This window comes from Maylandia zebra, linkage group LG16 (assembly GCF_041146795.1).
Source record: "Maylandia zebra isolate NMK-2024a linkage group LG16, Mzebra_GT3a, whole genome shotgun sequence".
Classification (NCBI taxonomy): Eukaryota; Metazoa; Chordata; class Actinopteri; order Cichliformes; family Cichlidae; genus Maylandia; species Maylandia zebra.
The window spans coordinates 11,314,128-11,340,122 of NC_135182.1; the positions used below are offsets into that span (position 1 = coordinate 11,314,128).

A 25,995-nucleotide genomic window follows, 5' to 3' on the forward strand; every position below is an offset into this window, starting at 1 on the left:
TATAATAACTATAACTGTTTGTATTTAACAAAATGACAGTGCAGACATAAGTGAAAACTTTTCTTTACAAATAACTAACAAAGTCAATCCCTCAACATGTTTGTGCTCTCTGCTCATATTGCCTTATTAAATCACTTTGTGCTTTTTAAAGAACTTATTTTAACATTGGACTCAACAACAAACAAATCCTCCCCAAATTGCATTATATTTCTTCACGTAGGGGTGATGTAGGCCGCAAGTGGCCCCCGGGCCGCGAGTTTGAGACCCCTGTTGTAGAGCGTGGAATATTTAATTTTTGTGTTGACAGTTTGGATTTTTGAAGCAGGCAAAGTCTTTATAAGCTGAAGGTTGCTCATTTTGGCCTTTACATTCTCGAGGTAATGCTGACTGAATATGGCAATGTTTTTCTGGTGGAAATGTAACAAAAACATTATAGTGGGATTGTTTAATCCCACTATAATGGGATTAAACAATCCCATTATAGTCCATAATATCCATATTGCACAGGCTCTCCACCATATCTCCCTGACAACTTATTTTTTTCTGTTTTCTGATCCGTATACAATCCATAACAAGTAGAAAGTCTGAAGACATAAGTGAAGTTATCTTTTTATGGAGCACAACCATTGCAGATATAAATAATTTGGTGATGCTTTTCCTATTAAAACTGGTCAAATTGCCCACTGTGATAAATGTCTATACCAACCTGATCTCATGTTGTCTGTTCATTTGAACCAAATAAACAGCAACTCTGCAGTGAATCTTATTAAATGGTATCCTGACAGACTTAGTGCTGGATGCTGTTTTCTAACTTCATCATTTTAACTTGTTCACATATTAGTATTCCCACAACTTGCACTCCTCACGAGCAGCCAAAAAATGCTCAGTTTATTTAAATGATTAGTTCAGAGGAAATTGATTACATGAAATGTTTCAGTTATTCATGTTTTTAAATCTTATCATGTTGCTCACTTGTAGCTGAACAAATTTCTAAAAACAAAAGAGAAGAAAACACTAAAACTTTCTACCTTTACATATTGCACAGGCTCTCCACCATATCTCCCTGACAACTTATTTTTTTCTGTTTTCTGATCCGCATCTAATGCTCTACTTAACTGGACAATAAATCAGTTTTTGTGTGTTTTCATACCTCAAAAAAGGAAATGATCTCTACAGTGTTCATGTTTATATTTATAGTGTTTTATATTTTTACATAAACATATAATGACTTCAAAAACATCTGTTAGTAAATGAAATGTCCTTTACACTGAAGACAGAAATGGTTGTCATACTACAGTTGGAAGCTTCTATTTATTTTCTTTATGTGTAGCAACAATACCACATGTATACACTACATGCATTTCCACTAGTGTGGCGTCACAAAATAACCCTTTAGTTCCCTGACTGCTCAGTAGGCTTCTATGCTGTGTTGCTGGGTCAGGGGTTTGCACAATAGACGCCACACATCCTATGTTCCCACGCTGCAGGTATAAAAGTAACAGCTACCACTGACAGGAATACACAGAAGCCACAGCTCAGTCCTGAGGAACCACCAGAAGACCGTGACCATGGGCAAAGTATGTAAAGCATGGGAAAGATGTTTATTCATTAAAAAAAACAATCTGTGGATTCCTATTCTAACGAGCTTTGTTGTTCTTTCAGATCATCTTCTACGAGGACAGGAACTTCCAGGGCCGCTCCTATGAGTGCATGAGCGACTGCTCTGACATGTCCTCCTACCTGAGCAGGTGTCACTCCTGCAGGGTGGAGAGCGGCTGCTTCATGGTCTACGACCGCCCCAACTACATGGGAAACCAGTATTTCATGAGGAGGGGCGAGTACGCTGACTACATGAGCATGATGGGCATGAGTGGTGGTATCAGGTCTTGCCGTACGATCCCCATGGTAGGTGTAAAGTGGTGGTACTTCCATATAAGACCTTTTTGGAATTAACATAAGTTTCATGCTTAATTTTATTTTGTCTTGTGTCTATAAAACAGTACAGAGGCCAGTTCAGGATGAGGATCTATGAGAGGGAGAACTTCGGTGGTCAGATGTACGAGCTGATGGACGACTGCGACAGCATCATGGACCGTTACCGCATGTCCGACTGCATGTCCTGCAACGTGATGGATGGCCACTGGCTGATGTACGAGCAGCCCCACTACAGAGGCAGGATGATGTACATGAGGCCCGGAGAGTACAGGAGCTTCAGGGAGATGGGAATGAGCGGGATGAGGTTCATGAGCATGAGGCGCATCATGGACATGTGCTAATTTTACATTTTGACTTCAATAAATGATATAAATTTCTAAATTCTTGTGTCATGACATTTACTTTCATCACTGTGAACCTTTTTAAGATCATTCATACTGAATTCAAATGCATTGAGTATCAGTGGAAACCACCGAGTAAAAAACATGTTTTCATTCTTCTTTTGAATGGCATCTCCAAAAGACTGAATTACCACCTGTTTCTATTTGATTTGTAGAAGTCAGCTGTGGTAGACAGCGATATATGGATATGCATCCATATATATGAAGAGATTTGCTTCATTTTGGGTTCAGGGTCAACAAATTATCAGTATTTATTAGTAGTAGTCATTGTTTTGGAGCATCAAAGTGATATAGTTTATGGATGTAGTTCCATTCTGCCAGCTGAAAAGCACAATGTCAGCAGTAGTGATGTTCTGATTTGCAAAAGGAGAAATTAATCTGAAAGGCAATAACAGTACAAAGATATAAGGAACATAATTGTGTAGTGTTTTTCTTCAACTATCTGAGTATTCAGGTGAATATATTTCACCAAATCTTTACCCTGATTGGTTTTGACAGACTGCTCGAGAGCCAATTAGAATGCCTGAATAAGTAACATGACCACAACAGAGATGACGTTTGAGAACTGACCGATAAAAGCAAGGCACCAACGAAAAGTCAGTGGCTCATATGGAGAAACTGGAAGAGTAGGTTTCAAATAAATTTTACCAGCTGACCATATTTGATGGTTGTGGAATTCCAGGTGGAGTTTATCTTTTTTTCTTACTGTCCCTGCATGTGTTTCTTCTAGATACCCCAGTTTCCTCTTACAGTCCATATGCATTAGGTTAATGGTGATTCTCAGTTGGCCATGGATGCAGATGTAAGAACATGTGGCTGTCTGTCTCAGTATAGTAAGAACATGTAAACCCCAGCCATCTAAGGATTCAAACCCAGGACCTTCTTACTGTGAGTCAGTGATGCTAACCACGGAACCACTGTGCTGCCTCTAAATCCAGTTCCCCTACAATCCTAAATGATTTCAGATCATTTGCACTTAAATCAGTTTTGATAAAAATATTTGAAAACTGGTGAGGTAGGCGATCTTGAGAAAAACAGCAGGTGGTTGACCCGGTCTCTCTACAGGCTAGTGGGAAGAGTAGAAGATGCCACAGTAACTTTGTTCAACTCAGTTTTAAAAAACTTGGAGAGAAAAGGTTCTCAGCCACAATATTAAAACCACTAATGAGGCGAGGTGATTAATGAGTATTGATCATTCTGTTACAATCCTTTGCTTTTCCAGAAAAGTTTAGAGCATTGCATTCCTGTGGATCTTACTTTGACACTGAGCGTCTGCCTGAACTTAGCTCTGAAGTGACTTGTGACACACAACAGAGATTCCAAGGCTTTGTTTTGACATCCAAACTCCCCAGATGACAGTCCAATCAAAGAACTCCTTAATGAGCAAGAACAAACCTTTCCTCCACAACTGCCTTTTAGAAATGTACTGCAAACACTTTAAAACTACTTCAGCAGAGGGAACATGTCTGTGTGAAAAGAGGAAGTAAAGCTTGTAGAAGTGCAATAAATACAGTTATTTCCTTTTCTAAAGTGGTGTTTTTTCAAGGTGTTTGATCTTTTTTATGAAAATAGTTTATGATCAGAAATTATTATCAAAATTATTCAAAAGAAAGACAATGAAAGTAAAAAAAAAAAAAGACTAAATACCTAATGATCTCACGGCCCAATTCCTATTTTTAAAACTTCATAGCAATGGAAAATGTCAAAAGATGAAGACTAAAGAACATATACATTCATCTGCACAATATGAATCTGCTGAAATCATTTATTCTGTTCATGAAATTGTCACGGTCTGGCTGGCAGACCGTGGGGAGATGGGGAAATAGGACCCAAACGCCGGACTCTTCAGTGCAACAGTGTTTATTTACAAGGTGGTGAAGTAAACAACAATAAATCCCCAGTTTCCCAGACTCCCGTGTAGTGTCTTCTTCCCAAAAGTCCCTCTCTGCCCCAGTGTCCCTGCACTCCCCGTGCTCACTGCTCTTTCTCGTCCCACACTCTTCCTGAGGGGAAAACAATAGAGGCAGCCGTTACACACTTATCCCAGCAGGGATACACTCACACTTGACTGTGCTTGAAGACTGACGTGTAGTCAAACGTAATAATCCAGCGTCGGTGGAAGCTCCATCGCTCATCTAAATAGCTCCCCCGACAAGCCCAGATGAGGAGCAGGTGTGCGGCAAGGACTTCGGGTGTGGCCAGCCCTCAAGTTAGGCCACACCCCCAGGGCTGAAGGTGCCTGTAACTTGGCCACAGAAGAAAGGCAACACACACACACACCTGCCTACATACAGATGTGCACAGGGGCAGTGCAGACAACACACCAAATAATAATAATAATAATAATAATAATGATAATAATAATAATAATAATAATAATAACAATAACAACAACAGTCATAGTCCCCACTGCCCACGGACCCTGAGTCCCCAGAGCCGGGTCCGTGACAGAAATAACAAACAAACAACTCTTTTTTGTAAATACCACCACTTGAAAACAAATTAAATATACAAATACCTGCCATAGCATTGAAAATCACAAATTCAAACTCAGTTATAACAAATCACCAAGTATACTATTTCTTTTTCCCTCTTTAACTCATACTCGGGAGTTTGGCAAAAGTTCGTATTATTAGCCTTGAGGGGCTCACTTTTACATACCTGATGAAAACAAATCCACAAACTACTATCTATTTATCTGGCTTGATAACTGCTATCTGGCTTGTTCATATAAACTCACTATTGTACTATACAGCTTGCAGAAAATCTATACTTTTCAAAAGTCATTCACATCTATATAAATAACGTTCTAAGCTATTTTTATTTAAAAAAAAAAAAAACAACCTCTGCTCTTGTGAAAGGAAAATTCTGTTAAGAGGTTATGACCTTGTTGGTATATGGGTAAGCAACTAAAAACTGTATAGGCTTCTATAACAGCTTGCTGTGTCAGGGCTTTGAACAATGGACAGGCAAACTGTCTTTGTCTCTGGCCAGGTATAAATACAACTTGTTCAGACAGCCAGTGCATCAGTTCAAAAACAGTTCTCTAAGAGACCTGAATCACCGCAGTCAACATGGGCAAAGTAGGAAACTAAATTGTTAAATCAACATTAATTAGCCTATACTTAAGTTATCTTGGAGAGCATGATTGTAAAAATGTCCTTTAAACCCATTGTACTTTTTTCAGATCATCTTCTACGAGGACAGGAACTTCCAGGGTCGCTCCTATGAGTGCATGAGCGACTGTCCCGACATGTCCTCCTACCTGAGCAGGTGTCACTCCTGCAGGGTGGAGAGCGGCTGCTTCATGGTCTATGACCGCCCCAACTTCATGGGAAACCAGTATTTCATGAGGAGGGGCGAGTACGCTGACTACATGAGCATGATGGGCATGAGCGGTGGTATCAGGTCTTGCCGTATGATCCCCATGGTAGGTGTAAAGTGGTGGTACTTCCATATAAGACCTTTTTGGAATTAACATAAGTTTCATGCTTAATTTTATTTTGTCTTGTGTCTATAAAACAGTACAGAGGCCAGTTCAGGATGAGGATCTATGAGAGGGAGAACTTCGGTGGTCAGATGTACGAGCTGATGGACGACTGCGACAGCATCATGGACCGCTACCGCATGTCCGACTGCCAGTCGTGCCACGTGATGGATGGCCACTGGCTGATGTACGAGCAAGCCCACTACAGAGGCAGGATGATGTACATGAGGCCCGGAGAGTACAGGAGCTTCAGGGAGATGGGAATGAGCGGGATGAGGTTCATGAGCATGAGGCGCATCATGGACATGTGCTAATTTTACATTTTGACTTCAATAAATGATATAAATTTCTAAATTCTAGTGTCTTGACATTTCATTTCATTTCTTACTCAGAGAAGTAACATTTTAGTATCACAGTCATTAAGAAGTAATCCATTACATTACAGCATCACATCCTCAGAAACAAATTCATAAGAATACTTTTGCTTTACCAACATATAACACCACATACACAATGGTTTATTATGCATTTGGGTATTGCATAAAAATAGAAAATAAAGTACATCAAGTAAATAAGAATATCTTTTGGTTTTAATGAAATACATTTTGTGTGGCAGAAATAAGAGCGATGCAAAAATCAGATGTATACAGGTAACATAAATGGAGCTAGGATTAGGTTAGCACACACTACACACAGCAGATCTCAGTAATGGTTTTTGGCATCAGAGCTGGCTGAAAATCTGGACAACTTAATCAGAGATGTGCTTTCTGAACACTGGAGAAAGCAATACAAGTAAAAAATGGATGCTCTTTTGGTATATCTCTAGATACTCCAGGGGTACATAACTATGTTCAAAAAGTATGAAAAAGTGATTTTGTCCACTAACAGTTCCAATATTGTCATGTCATCGCAGGAGGTAGAATTTATGTTATTGTGAAAAAAATCATCAAGACAAACACTGTGCAAGATGTCCCAAATAAGATTCTCAATTAGTTCTCTACTTTCAAGGTTGTAGAGCATGGAATATTTTATTTTTGTGTTGACAGTTTGGATTTTTGAATTAGGCAAAGTCTTTAGAAGCTGAAGGTTGCTCATTTTTGTTTTACCAACATTGAACACCCCTTAGCATTTACATTGATCCTGTTGGTTATATGGTTCACTTTACATATGACTGCATTACTTAACCTTACTGCATAGGAAGTTGGCATTGGTGGCATCTCCTATATCACATTACCAGCTTGTTTATTTCCCCCTGAGGACACGCTTCAGCCAAAAATCAGAACAGTGTCGTGGAGCTGCGGAGCTTCTTAGTAGCTGGCAGAAACTGATTGTCACCACAAAGTGTTGATTCAAAATGTCCTCTAGCACCAATCACAGGTATGGTCATAGCGTCAGTTGCTACTGATAAATGAAAAACAGCAGTTTCAAGTGGGGGATGCTGTGGGGTAAACAGTTTTTCATGATGGGCGGTGAGGGGGTGCAACATATTCAGTTTTAGAATTCATATTTAATGTTAATTATAGCTACACATACTTCACAGTGTGTCTCTATCCAGCCTTCCTCCCTCACCCCAAACGTCGCGACAGATGGCCGTCCCTCTCTGAGCCTGGTTCTGCTGGAGTTTTCCTCCTGTTTAAATGGTGTTTTTCCTTTCCACTTTGACCAAAGTGCTAGCTCACCGAGGGTTACATGATTGTTGAGGTTTTTTCGGTTTTCTTTGTATTATTGTATGGTCTTATGTTACAGCATAGAGCACCTTGAGGCAACTGTTGCTGTGATTTGGCGCTATATAAATAGAAATGCATTGAATTAAAAATGTACTTTTACAATGTAATGGCCTTTCTTGTTGCCATCTCACTTGCTGACAAGTACTTTAAAACATTCATTTGTAACCACTGCCAGTAGGAATTGGGCAGGTACCCTGTCAAACTAAACTGTTAAACGAATCAAAACTTGAGTTTCTGAAATAACCCCCAATGTGAAAAATACTATTGACATATTTACATGGCAACTTTAACTTTAACTTTGTATTTCTTCTTATACAGTACTATAGACAGCACAATCTTATGGGTTTACTATATCCATGTGTGATTTTAGACTTCAAATAAATGCACTGGCTGCTCTCATTTACTATATAATGTACTGCATTTACTTCATGCTACGTCCACACGTACACAGGTATTTTTGAAAACAGATTTTCCATTTTCGTTTTTTTTTTAATATATATATATTATTCCGTCCACACGTGCAGTTTTGAAAAATATCTCCGTCCACATGTAAACGCGAAAAACGCTGTCAAACGTTGTCAAGAACATGCCAAATCCTAGCTGTGTCGGAAATGTTGGCCAAACAGAAGTCTAGAAGCCTGGGAGGGAAAGAGTAAACAGGGTTTTATGCAAACCTGCAGTACTTCTGGAAAGTTTTTGTGTTTTTCGGGAAAGGTAGCTAATTTTGTGTTACTTTTCAAGTGCCTTCATTTCAACCAAAACAGTATTTTGGCTGGTGTAGACTCACAATTTAGGAATGAACAAAATGCATACAGCATGCATAAATTTTAATTTTAAAAAAATTAAATTTATTCCAAACCGACATCAGAGTCAGGATGTAGGTTGTGAGAGCGTCTGTGTTGAATGGAGAATGCCTCTGATGCCTCTGTCTTTCTAAATGGTGGGACAGTAACTGCATGTGTGTATATGTAAGCGTGTATAAACTGCAGATAGACAGATTAACAGCAACAGTATTTTGTCTACATCTGCCATTGTAGAAATGTATCTCACGTCAAAAACGGCACACACCTTTGACGTTGTGTGAGTAAATCTCTGTTTTCCTCGTCCACACATAAACGCAAAAACTGAGTTTTCGAAAATCTCCACCCTGGCAGGAGTTTTTAAAATATCTCCATTTTCAGTGATCGAAAATGCAGTTTATGTGTGGACGAAAGACGCAAACGCACAGAAAAATCTGCGTTTTCAAAAGTACCCGTGTACGTGTGGACGTAGCCTCAGTCTCAACTACAGTGCAGTGAAAAAGTTGCACCCTCCTGATTTCTACTTTTTTTTTTTTTTTACATATTTGTCATATTGAAATGTTTCAGATGATGAAACTAATTTTAATATTAAACAAAGATAATCCAAGTAAATGTAAAAGCTGCAAGAAGGTCCTGAGTGGCTTTGTAACTCTTTCCACACTGACAGGTGTGACTGACTTTGTCTGATTCTTTAGATTGTGGCATGTGTTCCTTTGTGAGATCTATTAGCCTACTTCAGTTTGAGACACAGGTTCTATTTAAGTGATTTCTTAACTCAAAAGATGTGGCTGTAATCAGACCCGCGGGTGCATTTTTAGTGATATTATATGTATTTATTTGTTTTTGAGCTAAATTAACTTTGTTTCGGATGCTGTAAACAGTTTCCAAACTTACTCAATATCTTATCCAACTTTGAGTTGGGATTTAAAAATAGTATTTTTTATCTTATCTTAATGAATCAAATTGTTTTATGGAGGTATCAGGTATCAATAGCAACTTTTTTAAAGAACTAAACTTGTATAATACTACTCTCACGATGAATTAGTCCCCTCATCTAGTGTTGCTTGAATGACAGAATGATGTCATGTAACACTAACAAATTCACTATTATTAGATACATAATGACAAGTGAGCCGAGTCTGGCCCTTTGGCAAATATACGTGATTGATTTTTAGTTTTCTGTTAACACAGAAACTTAACACAAATCCATTGAAGATTCCGATGAAAATCTAAATATTTAATTCCAATACACAGGACCTTATAATGTATTGATGCTACTTTGAAATAAAATGTAATTGATTTGTTATATTTACACCTGCCTTATTCAAACCATAAACTCCTAAGAGGCAGTTTGCTTTGAAGTTTTGGTTTATAGTTTTGATTTTGATTTCTCTCTGTGTTTTTTAATAGCTATAAGTAGTAGAGACACAATTTGTAACAATCTATTAACCACCATATATTATGAAACACTAAAAGGGTAAAGCGTAGACTGAAATAAATAGCTTTTTCTTTCTCAAATCCATAGAAAAACATGTTCTCAGCTTAAACGTTAAAGAAATCCTTTAGGTTAAGGCAGATAAAGGGCTTTCGTTAATGACATCAATGTTTAGTACTGAAAATGTATCCTTTCGTGAGACTATCATGGTCTCACGAAAGGATACTCATTTCTATAAATTAGCCACTTACAAATGACAGGGCCATACAGTGTGGTTTGAAAGGCTAAAAAAGGGACTATTGTCTGTTTCACTGTATTGTAACTCCAAAAAATGCTCATTGTATTGAGTTCCCTATGGAAAAATCCATTCTAAAGTCTTCTAGGGGATCCAGTCACATGGACATGTAACAAATGTCCTGCACTCTATAGGCCTCTATACCATGTTGATGAGTCAGGGCTTTACACAATGGGAGCCAGAGATTCTTTGGGTTCAGCCAGGTATAAAAGTAACAGTTAAAACAGGACCATCATCAGTGTACCACTCACACAGTTTCACGAAGTAGTAACACACTGTGAAGCAACTAACTGGGACCATGGGCAGGGTATGCGTATTCACCTCATTAACTGCTGTCATCATTGGCTGAATTTTGTATTATTTTGAGCGTGGTTGTTGACGTGTGTCTGCTGAATCTAACTCCAAACCAATGTATCCCTGTTTTTCAGATCATCTTCTACGAGGACAGGAACTTCCAGGGTCGCTCCTATGAGTGCATGAGCGACTGCTCTGACATGTCCAACTACCTGAGCAGGTGTCACTCCTGCAGGGTGGAGAGCGGCTGCTTCATGGTCTATGACCGCCCCAACTTCATGGGAAACCAGTATTTCATGAGGAGGGGCGAGTACGCTGACTACATGAGCATGATGGGCATGAGGGACTGCATCAGGTCTTGCCGTATGATCCCCATGGTAGGAAAGCTGTGCTGTGGATATCATTTTCCTCCAGATATTCTAGAAGGGTTTTCTGATTCTTTGTTGTGAACTGTTTCCCCTACAGCACAGAGGCCAGTTCAGGATGAGGATCTATGAGAGGGAGAACTTCGGTGGTCAGATGTACGAGCTGATGGACGACTGCGACAGCATCATGGACCGCTACCGCATGTCCGACTGCATGTCCTGCAACGTGATGGATGGCCACTGGCTGATGTACGAGCAGCCCCACTACAGAGGCAGGATGATGTACATGAGGCCCGGAGAGTATAGGAGCTTCAGGGACATGGGAATGAGCGGGATGAGGTTCATGAGCATGAGGCGCATCATGGACATGTAAAAAAAATATATATATAGAATGAACAAATAAATAAAACTTTTGACTAAATGTTTGTGTGTTACATTGATTATTATTAATTTTACCATTCTTGTATCATGTCACTAAAGCCATCCGATGATTTTAGTACAGAATAACTACATCTTTGGCATCAGCACTGACACAACTGGATGGACAACCAGGTATAACAGATGGGCTCAACTTAATTAGGTGTTGCATAAAAGAAATCACAACCACGTTTCTGAAAAACTTGGCGTCCTGTGCAAAATGCAGATAAAAACAGAAAACAGTTATTTATATATAAGAGAAGGCCATAATATATTCACAGTACTGTAGAATACAATAAATTGAGAAAATTAATAATTTTCAGAAAACCTTTGGCTCTTTTTAAATTCAATTCAAATAAGTGATACTAAAATACAAATAACTGGAGGAACATTTTTGCAACCAGTAATGTTAATTGGCAACAGGTCGGTAACACGACCATGGGCATAAATGGAGCAACTTATAGAGACAGAGTTTCTCAAAAGTAAAAATGTCTGCTAAAACTGCATCTACACATTGTAGAATACGTTCGGAATGAATGTTAAAAGCAAAACTTTCAATATTTCATCATCTACGGTACATGGAGAATTCCAAAAATATGGATAAATCGATTTCTGCAAGGGACAAGACAGTAGCTGCAAAGGACCCCATTCATTCTTTATAACACTAATTTTCACTCCACCTGAACCATAAATTCTGCTGTACACATATGAAGCAGCTTCACTCTTGATAGGATTTCTACTATGTTAGACTTCTGCCTTACTGCTGTTATTTCGGAAATGAGGGTTTCTACAGGCAAAAGCATGTCACTCATAGTAGCCAACTTTCACAAGGAGAAAGTAGAATGTAAAACTCTTCAAACTGGCACCTAGTCACTGGTTCTGATATGTGGTTCAAAACCAAAACCAGGAGAGTGGAGTAGCAGGTTCAGGGGGCAGTGTTAGTGGAGGTTGAAGGGCAGCTGTAACTCAGATTTTCCATCATGTTTCTCCTATATTAGTAGCTGCCAAGACCTGGAGGACAGAGGAGGGAACAGAGAGCAGATAGAGCGCATGGGCCAGCAGCTGAGCTTGAGAGAGGGAACTGAAAAGCATCCCAGTGTCACTGTTGCTCAAAAAACACTGTGTAAATAAAATGTTCACTGACCAAATTGTGCAAAGTTGGAGCAGGCAGAGGTGCACCTGCAAGAGCTGGACCGGGCCAAGGCCCAGACCAAAGTCTTGGAGAATCTTCTCACTTGGTCTTGCTCTTCGCCAGCATCATCACCGCTCCTCCAAGCTTTCCTTGAGGTCTTCCAGTGAATGGTGGATGCGTGTCGTTGGCCCCCAGAAGAGTGTACCCTGCAGCTGTTCCCACTGCTGCCCAGGGATGCCCAGGCAGTGGTGTTTTTAACCCAGTCCAGTTTATTATCTCTGTGTGGACTGAGGTATTTATAGTCTTCCACAATGACCACATCAACCCCTTGGATAGAAACAGGGGTCACAGATTTCCTGGTCCTCCTGAAACCCACAATCAATGCTTTGGTCTTTGTCACATTGAGCTGCAGATGAGTCTGCTCACACCAGGAGTCCACCACAGACTTTGATCAGTCTCCTCACCCTTAGTGATGCATCCAAACACCACAGCATCATCAGAAAACTTGGCAGAAGAAGATGTCAGGTATCTGTGCAGTGGCTGAAGTCTGTAGTGTAGAGGGTGAACAGGAAAGAGGAGAGGACAGTCCCATGTGAAGCTCCTGTGTTGCTGATCACCTTGTAAGGCACACAATGTTGAAGTCGTTCTGCCAGGTAATCAACAATTAAGGACACAAGAGAAGAATCCACCTACATCGCTGTCACTTATCACCCAGGACAGTCGGACTGATGGAGTTGAATGCACTGGACAAGTTGAGAAACATGACCCTCACAGTGCTGACGGGCTAGTCCAGATAGGTTTGGATATGATTGAGAAGGTAGATTATGGCGTCCTCAGCTCTGAGGCTGCGGTAAGAAAATTGAAGGGGTTCCAGATGTGGTCTGACGTTGGAGTTGGTCAAGGATGAGTCTTTCTAGGGTCCTAAGGACATGGGAAGTCTGTGCCACGGGTCTGCGATACTGGGGGCCACCAGGACATGGTGTTTTGATACAGGAACGAGGCCTGACATCTTCCACAGCACGGGGACCCTCTGAAGACGAAGACTCATCATGAGTCGTGAGAAGTTTATGAAAGACTCCACAAAGGTAGGGGGCACATGCCTTGAGGACACAGGGACTCAACCTGAGTGGAGTCTTCTCATTAGTCTCAAATCTAAGCTGGTTGCTGGAGTGATAGGTGGGGGAGGGGTGTCAAGAATTTCACAGGAGGCTGTGGTGCAATGTGGAGAGAGACGGAAAGTTTGGTGTGGCTGGGTAAATTTACATGGGTAAATTCCCTGGGCAAATAATATGGCCTGATTCCAACGGCACACAGTTCAATGTCCGTCTCAACGTCTCCCTCCTCCTCTTAATAACAATACTACTACTAATAATAATAATAATAATAATAATAATAATAATAATATTAATAATAATAATAATAATACATTTTAATTAAAAGCTCCTTTCAAGACACCCAAGGACACTTAACAATAGAATAAAACACATACAACAATGATAAAATGAAGAACAATAAAAGCAAAAAAGGACAAGATAAAATAAACAAACAACAGGTTTACAGTGAATATGCAGAACAGATGGGTTTGGAGTTGAGATTTAAACTGGGGGAGAGAACCAGTGTTTCTTATATCTGGGGGTAGAGAGTTCAGAGCTGAGGCTGAGACAGAAAGAAGACACAACAAGTTGGATAGAAGAAAAGGTCGAAGTGAGCAGGCAGAAGAGGTCGTGCTTAACAGGTTAGAAAGTTAAGGAGGAGCAAGGTTATGAAGGGCCTTGAAGGTGAGCAGAAGAAGCTTGTATATTATCAGGGTGTCATGATGCGGCTGTGTTGAGGCAGGAAAGGACCCAATCGCAGACTACACAGAGATGAGAAAGTGAACTCAAAAGGCAGCTTTATTGCTGACACAAGGGGAAAACGGTACAAAACTAAACTGGGAAAATATAAACTAAACACATGGAGAGACACAGAAGGAAATACACAGCCATGGATGAGGGAGATGCTGACATAAATACACAGAAGGATAACGAGGAAATGAGAACACAGAGGGAACGCAGCTGATACGAATTAACAAGACACCACAGGGGAACTACACCGAATGCAGAAACATGAGACATCCACAATGAAACAGGAAACGGGAATGGAAGAGCGGCAGACCAGAGGGAGCAAGGGAACACAAGGGAGAGAGAGTGCATACATGACGGGCTGGGGAAACATAGATAAACATGACGGAGTGAAACACAAGGAGGGGAAAACAGGGCACAAGAACATACCTAAGTACAAAACACAAACACACCGAAGGAGACACAGGGGGCAAAGACACGAGGAGAAATCCAGTAAACAAAACTAAACAGCCTGCATACACTTTTGACTAACAAGGTGGACTCAAACCATAATACAAAATGACAAAACACAAGAAAACTCAAAACGCTGGGTCAAATGACCCAGGATTGTGACACAGAGAGCCGGTGACGTTCCTGGAGAACAGGGGTGATGTGAAGGTAGGAGGTGGTTCTGGTAATAATGCGGGCAGCAGAGTTTTGAACCAGTTGAAGCTTATGGAGGGATTTTTGGGGAAGACCATGCAAGAGAGAAGTACAATAGTCAATGTGGGAGGTAACGAGACTATAAACAAGAATGGATGCAAACTGGGTGGAAAGAGAAGAACATAATCTGTTAATGTTGTGCAGATGTAAATAGGCAGAAAGGGTGAGACTACTGATGTGAGATTTATAGGATAGTGAACTGTCTAGGATGACACCAAGGCTCTTAACCTGAGGTGAAGGGAAAACTGTGGAGTTATAAATAGTGAGTGAGAAATGATTCGTCTGACCTTCACCTCTGCATCCAAGGTGTGTTTTCCTCCAGATTTCAGCCGGTATGTCCGTGGGTCTGGCTCACAAGCCACCAGGATCTGAGCAATTAGCTGATCTCTGAAGTAAATACTGCGTGTGGTGTGTTGCTGCTGCACCACTGTCCCATTCCTGAAATAAAGTAACAGTTCAGTTGCAAAAAGAGCAATAAAAACTCTCACAATCCACATGTTTGAGAGAAAACTATATAAGCAAACTAACACTCTAAATAATAATAAAAGATGAGGAAAAACAAAAAAGTAAGAAAAGGTTAAAGTATGGAGAAAAAGCAGGAACAATTGAAACAGGCGGCTGATGCATTAGTTCACCTGATGCAAGATGTTAGCGGGGGTTGAGGCGCCTGGGAAGGGATCTCAAAATGTCATTGTAGGTGGCAGACAGTTGGTGTTTTAAGCCACCTCTCTGTTGAAAGATGGCTGTTCACAGTGAACATACTCTTTCACTCGCTTTCAAACCGTCTGTCTTCTCTGTCCAGAATGTGAACATTAGCAGCCCCTTATCCATTAGATGTGGATGTACAGCTGAGTCTTGTCATGTTGAGGTGGACCGTCCATTTATGGAGCTGTTGTTTTTGTCCAATAAAGAGATCTGAGCACTCGTCGCTGCACAGATGGTTGGATGTCTCCTGCCTCAGACAGGCAGTGGGGGTGAATGGTGGGGTGTGGTTGGTGGCTCAGCGCTGCAGGGGAGGGATGGAGAAGTGGGTTCAGAGGGCAGCGGAAGGGGAGTCTCTTCGTCACGCCTCATGGTATTTGTCTAGTCTTGTCTCCCCTGTTTAGTAGCCTGCTGGGACCTGGTGGAGAGGGGAGTTGAGCTGGGTCCAGAGATGCTCCCGATGAAAGGAGCGCTGTGAAAATGAAAGAGAAAAGCAAATCTTGTTCTTCATCAGCTCCTGTGCATGCTGATTCTCGTCTTGCTACACTGGGAATTGGGAATCATTAACCATGTGAAACACTGCTCAAGCCTTTTAATTCAGCTGTTTTTTTCTTTTGTTTTATCAGAGATGGGCAGTAACGCGTTACTGTAATCTGATTACGTTTTTCAAGTAACGAGTAAAGTAAGGGATTACTATTGCAAAAAAAGGTAATTAGATTACTGTTACTTTCACGCTGCATTACTGCGATTTTTTTGCGACAGTGTCTCATGACAATGATGTAAGCGAGTGCAATGTTCGTGGCAACAGCTGTGTGCAGATCAAGAATGGATAATATAACGAGTGCGGGCAGTACTGACCTTACTTTGAGTTTGATTCCGTAAAAAGTGACAAAAACATTAACGTCCGCTGCTCACTGCATTGGAAGAAAACTTCTTTTTACAGCGAAAAAACACCTAAACTTCCAAGCAAGCACCGATACGCTGCCACGGGAATGTGAAACTGCCAGATCCTTCCACTGACCGCTACGACACACCTTCACCAAGGCAAACCTCCACCTGCCCCACTCCTGCTGTACAGGTGAAAACAGAGCAACAGGACCGCTGAGTCTTTGATTTGATTTATTTTCTGCTGTGTTTCACTTGCATCTATTTGAGAGAGTGAGTGTAAACACAAAAAACTATTTTATTTTATACACTGGTATATGCAGAAAATAGGTTTAAATGTTCAACAGATTTCTTCCAGTCAGAGAGTGTTGCATATAATTTAATGTTTGCTTCATGCATAAAGTTAAAAGATTAAAACTAATAAAACTAGTTTCAAAAAGAGACTTTTTCATTTGATTACATTTATATGATTGGATATATATGATTTATATATATTTATTTATATTTATATTTATATATATGATTTATTATGCAGAAAAAATAGAATTGGGCTGAAAGATCCATCGCTTTATTCAGGTTGTAAATCATGTTTTTAAAAAGTAACTAAGTAACTAATTACTTTTGAAAATAAGTAATCAGTAAAGTAACAGGATTACTTTGGGGGGAAGTAATCAGTAATTAGTTACTGATTACTTTTTTCAAGTAACTTGACCAAGACTGTGTTTTATTTATTTATTTTAAATGTGTAGGCTTGTATTTCTGAGCTCGCAAACAACTGTTGTTTTCAGAGATACGTGGTCTTCACAGGAGGGTCACTACAAACGTACGGCTTATAGAACAAGCAGACAATTTTTGTCTGCTTGCCTTTTAGTCACCACACACCACTGCATTGCATACTATATGCAAAAAGTGAAGTTGACTTTACAGTACACAAATAAATTTATTTTGTGGTCTTCCTTGTGGTTCCTACACCCTGTTGTTGTCTTTTATGTCATGGTCTGGGGTATGTGGCTGGAGTTTTCCATCAGGCTCGTGAGCCTACCTGGGATCCGCCCCTGGGCAGGGCCACCTCCTCCTCCAGTTCCTCACACCTGCAGCTGATTGCAGGCAATCAAGCCAGATTAATTTAAGCCTCAAGCTGACGTCCATTCACCGCCTGTTTGTCATCAATCCATGTTTGTAGCTGGCTCTCATGTTTCAAGCTCTCTTTGTGATTTACCTTGTTAACTATACTTTCTTGTGGCACAGTTCCTGGATTCACCTTGTCTCAAACCTCTGGCTCAAGTTCTGCTCTCAGACTCAGGATACCAAGCCACCATTTTGGAAATCACTCTGTGCTTCACCTGCCTGCCCTCCTGCCACCACACTCTATCAGTGTTAGGTATTTTAGTACCATGGTAGAAATCTGAAACAAACCATTTGGCCTCAACAGGCGTCTAAAAGATTAAGAAACTAATGTAGCTGAGGGAGTGATCTCTGTGGTATTTCAACCTTGTACCAGCCTGTGATTCTCACACATCAATTCTTGGGTCAAAGAGAAAAATAACTAAAACAAAGGGGCCTTATTGAATGACAGAGTTTTCCTGCATAATGTCACTATAAAACAATATCCAGTAAATGCTACCATGGTACTAAAATACCTAACATTAACCAATAAATATATTGTAAAACCACCTGCTGTCTCTGTTCTGGGTTTCTGCACCTAAGTCCAGTTTTGGTACTGACCACTTGGCCCTGTTACATTTTACCTGTTACGTTCTAGATCATAAAAATGTAACAGACTAGACAGACTCTTTAAAAGCCATCCTTCCAAAATTTCATCTACACATCAAATTTGCAATCAGAGGAAAAACACTGGATAAGACACTCAAATAGAAAACTGCCTCATTTAGGTTTCTATGAAGCATTTTGAGAAAATGCTAAATAACAACCAGTCTGTTTACCATTGTTTTTAAGGCAGTGAATGGCCCAAAAATAAAAAGTTCATCAACCTAAAAACGAAATGTTTCCAGTGTAAAAATACCACAATAATAAATATTAAAGGGGGAAACATAAGCTATATGTACAGACAACAAGAGCAACTCAGAGAGCGGAAACACCTGGGTGATAAGAAACAGTTAAAACTAATCAAAGACAATGAGATGAGGTAAGTAAAACTAAAAGCATAAGAGATAAGGACTCAACAAATTAAAACAGGAAGTAGCTAAGGGAACACTGATACACTTGGAACACAGATGAACACTCGATGACAGCTAATCAGATCAATAAATTAAAGGCTCAAGATAATATGCAAGAACATAAAAATCAAGTGAAACAATAAACAATTTAGGATTTAAATAACACACCTAATGATGAAGGAAGTCCAAAAAGCAGTTTTAAAAACTGTCCCATGTCACTTACCACTGTCATTATGAAGTCCCACCTCATCCATAGGAGTATATCTATAGAGTAGAGAGGTTTACAGAAGATGGACCCATGCATCTCATCTTGAGCAGCAGGTGATCTATGAGAGAATCACTGATTATGTGAAAAACAACCTGCATAAGAAGCTGCTGTAGTCTTTTAAATGCTGCTTCCTCCAGAGTGCGTTATCATCGCTACATGGTTTGGTGGCAGAAGAGAAAGCCCTTCAGAGGATTATGAATTCGAATAAGTTGACATTAGTTGACATTAGTGCAAAACAGTAAATATTCATCTCATTCTGTCTTGAAATCATCACAAATTCGGTTTCAAGATCATCAAGAATCCTGGTAATCCTCTGGTTCTTGGCTATTATATGTTAAAACTGCTCTGATATCAACTGGTCAAAATGAAAAGTCACTGATGGAGTACTTGCTGTCAGTTAATGTCTTTACAACCTACTTTTCCTCCAGGAGATGGTGCCGTTCAGTTCTGTGTGCTCCTTTGTCACCTTTGCAACTTCGGTAGGGTCCAGGTATCTCATCATGCTACCAGTAGTGACACTGACTCTAGCCTTATACAAGACTGGGGGGGAAAAATCCAATTAACCTGATTAACAATTCACTAAGCTCTGCCCCAGACTCATTTGTGACTGTAGCAGGATTGCAGGCCCATTCAGAAGACTCACCTCAGTGAAAGCTCTTCTCACTTGGGACACAGCTGCTGAACATGCATTCACCACCCCTAAGGGAGATTCACTTCTGTCCCTGTCCTTGTCTAGCCAGAGTCATGGTCCTGGGTTTTATATGTAGAAGTTGTCCTTTGTGGACCTTTGAATTTCTGCTTATAATTCTAATGTTCTATTTGCTTCTTAGATTCTTGTTTAGACTTATTATTACGCCCCTAGCCTCATTATCTTGTGCATATATTCTCTTAGTCCCCCCTTTTCCTTTGTCATGTCATCCCTCTTGGTTGTGTGCTCCCATGTTCCATGATTCCTCCTAGATTACTAGTTATTGAATTCCTGGATTCAGCTCTACCATTGTTTTATATTTTTATGTCTTTTAAAGACTTAAACTTCAAAGTTGTTTTTGAGTTTGCAATTTGTCTCCCGAGTCCTGCATTTGGGTCGTCATCCTGCTTGCCAAGCATCTGCTTCATGACAGCCCCTGTGCCTGCTTGTCTCCCTGTCTCTCCCCTGCAGAATGCAAGTATGATATTATAAATCACTGGCTGTCAAGTTGCCCTTGTAAGTGAGGAGAACCTGGCTGGAGGAGTGCCAAACACAACAAGAATTTTGCAATGGTCCATATTTTCTGTAAAGTTGAATTTCAAGACATTGCACAGACTCTAGAAATGCCTTGTCCCAACACTTATTCTATAACCCAAGCACATGAAAGCACATGTTTTCTCCCAGCTTCCTGAATAGTTGGTATATTCACCAAGGAAATTGAGGCAGTGATCCATTGTTGGATGGACCTGACCTTTGAGGTGGACCCACTAACTGTCTTTTTGTACCAAGTACAGTGGGCACACACCAGCATATTCATCTCTCAACTAGGTATCCGAATAATCTTTCACTAGAGAATTTTCTTGTGGCCCTCTCTTCTGCATGTGTCTCTGCCAGTGTTATTTGTGTCCCAAATGCAGCCTCTTACTTGCCTCCTGTTGGTCTGTTTATACTGTTATCCACCCCTAATATCCTTGGTCACACTTTGCTCTAGATTTTCCCTCTGGTCTAACACACTTCAATGGGAACACATTCATTCTCACCATTATGGAGTATTTTTCTAAGGCAGACCACTTTGTGCATCTTCCCGAATTTCCCACATACCAGCAAACAATAGAAATTATGGCTCATTGTGTTTTCAGATTACACAACATACCATTGGATGTAATTTCTGATCAAGCCCCTAATTCACCTCCCAGGTATAGAGAGACTTCAACACCACACTGGGAGCTAAAGTGAGTTCATCATCGGGCTTTCACTCTCAATACTCTAAAATATACACATAACACTATGACCTCCTATGCTACTGGTTTGTACCTATTTTGGGTTTTTGCAGCCCTGGAGGATGAGATCATTGTCTCCTCTAGAACACCACCTGTGGTGTTGCAGTTCTACCAAGACAGCTAGCCTCTGGCTGGAAATGTATGCCAGACTCAAGCCCAGACTTCAAACGAGGTCAGAAAGGATGGTACATTGTCCTCTTTTTCTTCATATTAGAGCATTTTTATGACCCAGAAGGAACAGCAACTAGAAAATGAACTTGAACTTGGAGACCTTTCAGATACTATGTTGATATGATCCTGTCAAGTTTATCCAAAAAGCTTTTTTTTTTCAGTTCTCTATTGAATTTTAAGTAAAGAAATCTCCAGTGTAGCAGAAAATAATCTAAATTAATATTATAAATTCATGCAGTTTTGCTATTATAATGACCTTGTATGATAACATGATATGAAAATAAAGTTCAAATTCGCCCATAAAAAATTATTCTAACAAAAAAAAAAACATAAGACATGACAGTTTTATAGCATTTAATAGAGATAAAATGTGTTTTCTGATTTAAACAAACGTGGCAGTTTCTTGTACATAAGCTGTTATAAGTGAGGGATAAAACAGCTTCAGTTTTTACAGAATGAAGGCAAAATTGTACACGGCTTCTTTAGTTATGGTAAGGGTATAACAAACATTAAGCCATAGGTAAAAAAATCTCTCCTTTATTTTGGAGAAAGCCAAAACGGACTTTTTGGGGGTAAAGTTTGTGGTGTTTTCTTTGTGCCCTTGACTAAGACTGGGAGAATAATTTAATAAAAAGAAACATCACACATTGTACAGTTAGAGTTAGTGTTAAGGTGGGGTCATCACCTACCCAAAGGTCAAACGATCAAAAACATCAAACAAACACTCTGTAATTAACACTAATCTCACAGTTACATGATATCATACTTGCATTTGTCTAACACAGTCAATATTTTGTTGATGTATTCTTCCTCCTCTTTATCCGTTTGAGGATTTATAACCAAAATACAATATAAACAATTTCTGATGGAGTACGATGTAGTTGTATGTAAATGTATCAGCAACTAATTTAAAATGTCTTGTTGCTACAGTCAATTTATTTTTCATATTCTACAGTGGAAACAAGCATGTTCACCGTGAAAAACAATTCAAACACCCAGTTTTGACAGTTTATGTGTGACACGGGTCATAAACACAATTCTTAACAATTACATGGGCCAACCTATTCACATTTCACAAGCACGGTTGAAAATGCATTCTGTAAAAAGAGAAAAGGCCTTTCTAAAGACTGCTGGTGCCCAGTGTCTATAAAAACCTAACCTTTGCTTTCTGTGGGCCTCACTAGCAAGTTGCTGAGTAATGGGTTCTCTGGTGTAGGGGAGGGGTTTCTTTACGTTTGGTCAGGTATAAAAGAAAAGGGTTAAACCAGGTAGAGAACAGGACAGAACAGGAGTAACTACTCACTTGCAGGCAACATGAGCAACACTGGCATGAACATGAGGGGCAAGGTACAGATTTCTTTCTTTTTTAATCAACAGTGATTACTGCTTCCAAATAACTGCTGCTTTTTAAAGAAGGATTTTATTTTGCTGTTTTTCAGATCATCTTCTACGAGGACAGGAACTTCCAGGGTCGCTCCTATGAGTGCATGAGCGACTGCTCTGACATGACCTCCTACCTGAGCAGGTGTCACTCCTGCAGGGTGGAGAGCGGCTGCTTCATGGTCTATGACCGCCCCAACTACATGGGAAACCAGTATTTCATGAGGAGGGGCGAGTACGCTGACTACATGAGCATGATGGGCATGTCAGACTGCATCAGGTCTTGCCGTATGATCCACATGGTAGGAAAGCTGTGCTGTGGATATCATTTTCCTCCAGATAGGCTTGAATTATATATTCAAATTCTTTGTTGTGAACTGTTTCCCCTACAGTACAGAGGCCAGTTCAGGATGAGGATCTATGAGAGGGAGAACTTCGGTGGTCAGATGTACGAGCTGATGGACGACTGCGACAACATCATGGACCGCTACCGCATGTCCGACTGCATGTCCTGCAACGTGATGGATGGCCACTGGCTGATGTACGAGCAGCCCCACTACAGAGGCAGGATGATGTACATGAGGCCCGGAGAGTACAGGAGCTTCAGGGACATGGGAATGAGCGGGATGAGGTTCATGAGCATGAGGCGCATCATGGACTCCTGTTACTAAATGTTCACTGTCCAATGCCACTAAATAAAATAATTTTACAGTACTTTGACCTTTGTCGAGATTATTAATTAACTCATCATGAAAAAAATGATACATTGTTGTGATACATATATATACTGAAAATATTTGAAGTTTTATAATTTTATCTGCAACAAACACAATAGCAAGCAAATATTGATTCTAAATTGTATTCAGCTGATGATACCTGATAATATAAAGTGTGATCTTGAATAGAATACCAATTAGCATTTTCAAAAACTGAAAGATAAAATCAAAATAAGGGAATTTTCAAACAATTGTCAAAGTAACATGTCTTCTGTTTATGTACAAAAGGCCAGCCAGTTCGCAGAACTCTTCAGACACCCATCCCAACCTTAGCAGATTTGGCAGAGTGGCTTGAATATGAAGTCCGCATCCAAGATGATGATGTGTATTTCCATCATCATCAGCAACCTCGAGAGCCACGTGTGGATCGTGGGAAGGGTGCCAGACCCAAGCAGAGATCTGCAGCGGCAACCACAACCGTCTTATTGGGCTACGACCCTCCTGCTAAAGGCCCAGAGCCTCCAAAACAGGCATCACGTCCAGTTTCCAAATTGGGGAAGCCAAAGAAATTCTGCCCCTTCTGTAATAATCTTCAGCACTATTTCAATCAGTGCACAGATTTCAAGAAGCTCAATATAGAGCAGAAGTTGTCTTGGATTCAGACAGGCAAGCGGTGCTGGAGATGTGGAAGGGACCATCCAGAGGCGCAATGCTACCTGAAAGCTAGATGCCAGCAATGCAATCAGGTGCATTTGGAGACACTCCATGAGATTAATGCATCGCGATCCACTAGTTCTGACAGACCGGCGGAGGAAGCTGTCCAACCCGTCACGTACTACGTTGATCCAACATGGGGGACCAGCTGTGTGCTACTGAAAATGGTCAGGGTGTGCCTCTATAATGGCAAAATGAAGCTAGAGACATATGCCATCCTAGATGATGGGTCAGAGCGCACAATCCTTCTTCACAGTGCTGGGCCTTCAGGGAAAGAGGGAGGAGTTGGCGCTCCGAACCATCCGACAAGATATTAGAACGGTGGAAGGACATTCCGTTTCCTTCTCTATAGCCTCCGCCACTGACCCTCGGAGACGGTTCCGGATCCAAAGAGCATTCACTGCCACTGAGCTTGGGCTTGCCAAACACTCACATCCAGCTGATGCACTGCAAAGGTCCTACCGCCACCTGCGAAGTCTTCCACTTCATTCGTTCCACCAAGCTCAACCATTATTGCTGATTGGCTCTGACTACCCACATCTCCTGACTCCAATAGAGCCTGTCCATCTGGGTCCACGGGGAGGACCAGCTGCACTCAAGACACGGCTGGGTTGGACTCTGCAGGGTCCAGCCAAGGTTCTTCTACATCAAGCCTCCACTCCTCAGTGTCTACTCACAAGCACCCTGACTCCCAGTGCTGAACTTCTCAGTAATGTAGCCAAGCTCTGGCAGATGGATGTTCTCCCATACCAGAATGAGAAGGTGGCCACACGTTCAAAACAGGATACCATGGCTGTCAAGATGCTAGAGGAGAAGACCATTAGAGTGGAGGTGGATGGTATCAACCGGTATGCCACCCCGTTGCTGTGGAAAGAAGAACCAGTCCCGCTTCATTCCACTAAGGACTCTGTCTTGGGTCACCTGCGAGCTACGGAGAAGCGCCTCCTGAAGACGCCTGTACAAGCAGCCACCTATAACCAGGAAATTCAGAAGCTGGTGGATGCAAGCTATGTGAGTAAACTGACCATCGCAGACATGGAGATGGATGGTAGCACCTGGTACATACCACACCACATGGTTCAGCATAATGGCAAGGATCGCGTTGTCTTCAACTGTTCTTTCGTGCACAATGGTAACAGCCTGAATCAGCATCTCCTACCTGGTCCTACCCTGGGCTCGACGCTCCTGGGTGTGTTACTTCGCTTCCGGGAGTATCCCATTGCAGTGAGCAGTGACATCAAGGGGATGTTTCATCAGGTCCACCTCTTGACTCAGGACAAGCCCTTCCTCCGGTTCCTCTGGAGAGATATGGATCGCACGAGGCAACCAGAGGTTTACGAATGGCAAGTGTTGCCTTTCGGGACGACATGCAGTCCCTGCTGTGCCACCTATGCTCTGCAGCGGCACGTTCTGGATCACAGCAGCCCCAGCGAGGATACCCGTCACACAGTGGAGAAATGTTTCTATGTTGACAATCTCCTCCAGAGCTTCGCATCATTTCCCGAAGCCCAGCAACTGGTTAACAAAATCCAGCAGTTGCTGCTCACCGGTGGCTTCGAATTACGACAGTGGGCTTCCAACTACCCAGAACTCATCAGTCATATGCCACCTGGATCAGTCTCACAGAGCAGTGAACTGTGGTTTTCCCCCGATGGGACTGATGTACCAGAGCGGACTCTGGGCCTGCAATGGCACTGTCAGTCTGACGAGCTCAGATATCAGATTCGGCACACTGAGCAGTTGGTGGAGCCCACAATGCGCAACATCTATCGGGTTCTGGCCAAGCAGTATGATCCGCTTGGCCTTCTCATTCCTTACACCACTCGGGCCAAAATCCTGGTGCAGCATCTCTGGAGGAAAAGGAGAGACTGGGATGATCCAAATCTGCCAATCGACCTGCTGCAGCTGTGGCATGCATGGGAAAGTGAATTGATTCAGCTCCCTGATGTCTCCCTGCCACGTTGTTACGTGCAGCCAGAGACAGACCCATCCCTTTGCAAGCAGAGCATCCACATCTTCTCCGATGCATCTGAGAAGGCATATGGAGCTGTAGCCTACCTTCGGACAGAAGATCATATGGGGGGAATCCAGGTAGCCTTCCTAGCTGCCCGATCTCGAGTTGCTCCCGTCCGTCAACAGTCCATTCCGAGGTTGGAGCTCTGTGCTGCTCATGTGGGAGCCCA

At 41.3% G+C, this 25,995-nt stretch overlaps 4 protein-coding genes across 4 annotated transcripts; all 4 read left to right on the top strand.

Annotated features, from left to right (window-relative positions):
* Positions 1-1,457: 1,457 nt before the first annotated feature.
* Positions 1,458-2,316, top strand: LOC101465339 (gamma-crystallin M3-like). Its single transcript, XM_012924306.3, has 3 exons — positions 1,458-1,577; positions 1,663-1,905; positions 2,001-2,316. The coding sequence occupies exons 1-3, from the start codon at positions 1,569-1,571 to the stop codon at positions 2,274-2,276; spliced, it is 528 nt and encodes a 175-aa protein (XP_012779760.3). The 5' UTR covers positions 1,458-1,568; the 3' UTR covers positions 2,277-2,316.
* Positions 2,317-5,328: 3,012 nt separating this feature from the next.
* Positions 5,329-6,177, top strand: LOC101484879 (gamma-crystallin M3). The gene is made up of 3 exons (XM_004576591.4): positions 5,329-5,419; positions 5,524-5,766; positions 5,862-6,177. Exons 1-3 carry the CDS (start codon positions 5,411-5,413, stop codon positions 6,135-6,137), a joined length of 528 nt encoding a protein of 175 aa, XP_004576648.4. The 5' UTR covers positions 5,329-5,410; the 3' UTR covers positions 6,138-6,177.
* A 4,108-nt stretch (positions 6,178-10,285) lies between these two features.
* Positions 10,286-11,160, top strand: LOC101464856 (gamma-crystallin M3). The gene is made up of 3 exons (XM_004569809.5): positions 10,286-10,387; positions 10,509-10,751; positions 10,840-11,160. Exons 1-3 carry the CDS (start codon positions 10,379-10,381, stop codon positions 11,110-11,112), a joined length of 525 nt encoding a protein of 174 aa, XP_004569866.2. The 5' UTR covers positions 10,286-10,378; the 3' UTR covers positions 11,113-11,160.
* Positions 11,161-22,199: 11,039 nt separating this feature from the next.
* Positions 22,200-23,096, top strand: LOC106675571 (gamma-crystallin M3). The gene is made up of 3 exons (XM_024805490.2): positions 22,200-22,349; positions 22,442-22,684; positions 22,775-23,096. Exons 1-3 carry the CDS (start codon positions 22,317-22,319, stop codon positions 23,051-23,053), a joined length of 555 nt encoding a protein of 184 aa, XP_024661258.1. The 5' UTR covers positions 22,200-22,316; the 3' UTR covers positions 23,054-23,096.
* Positions 23,097-25,995: the final 2,899 nt, after the last annotated feature.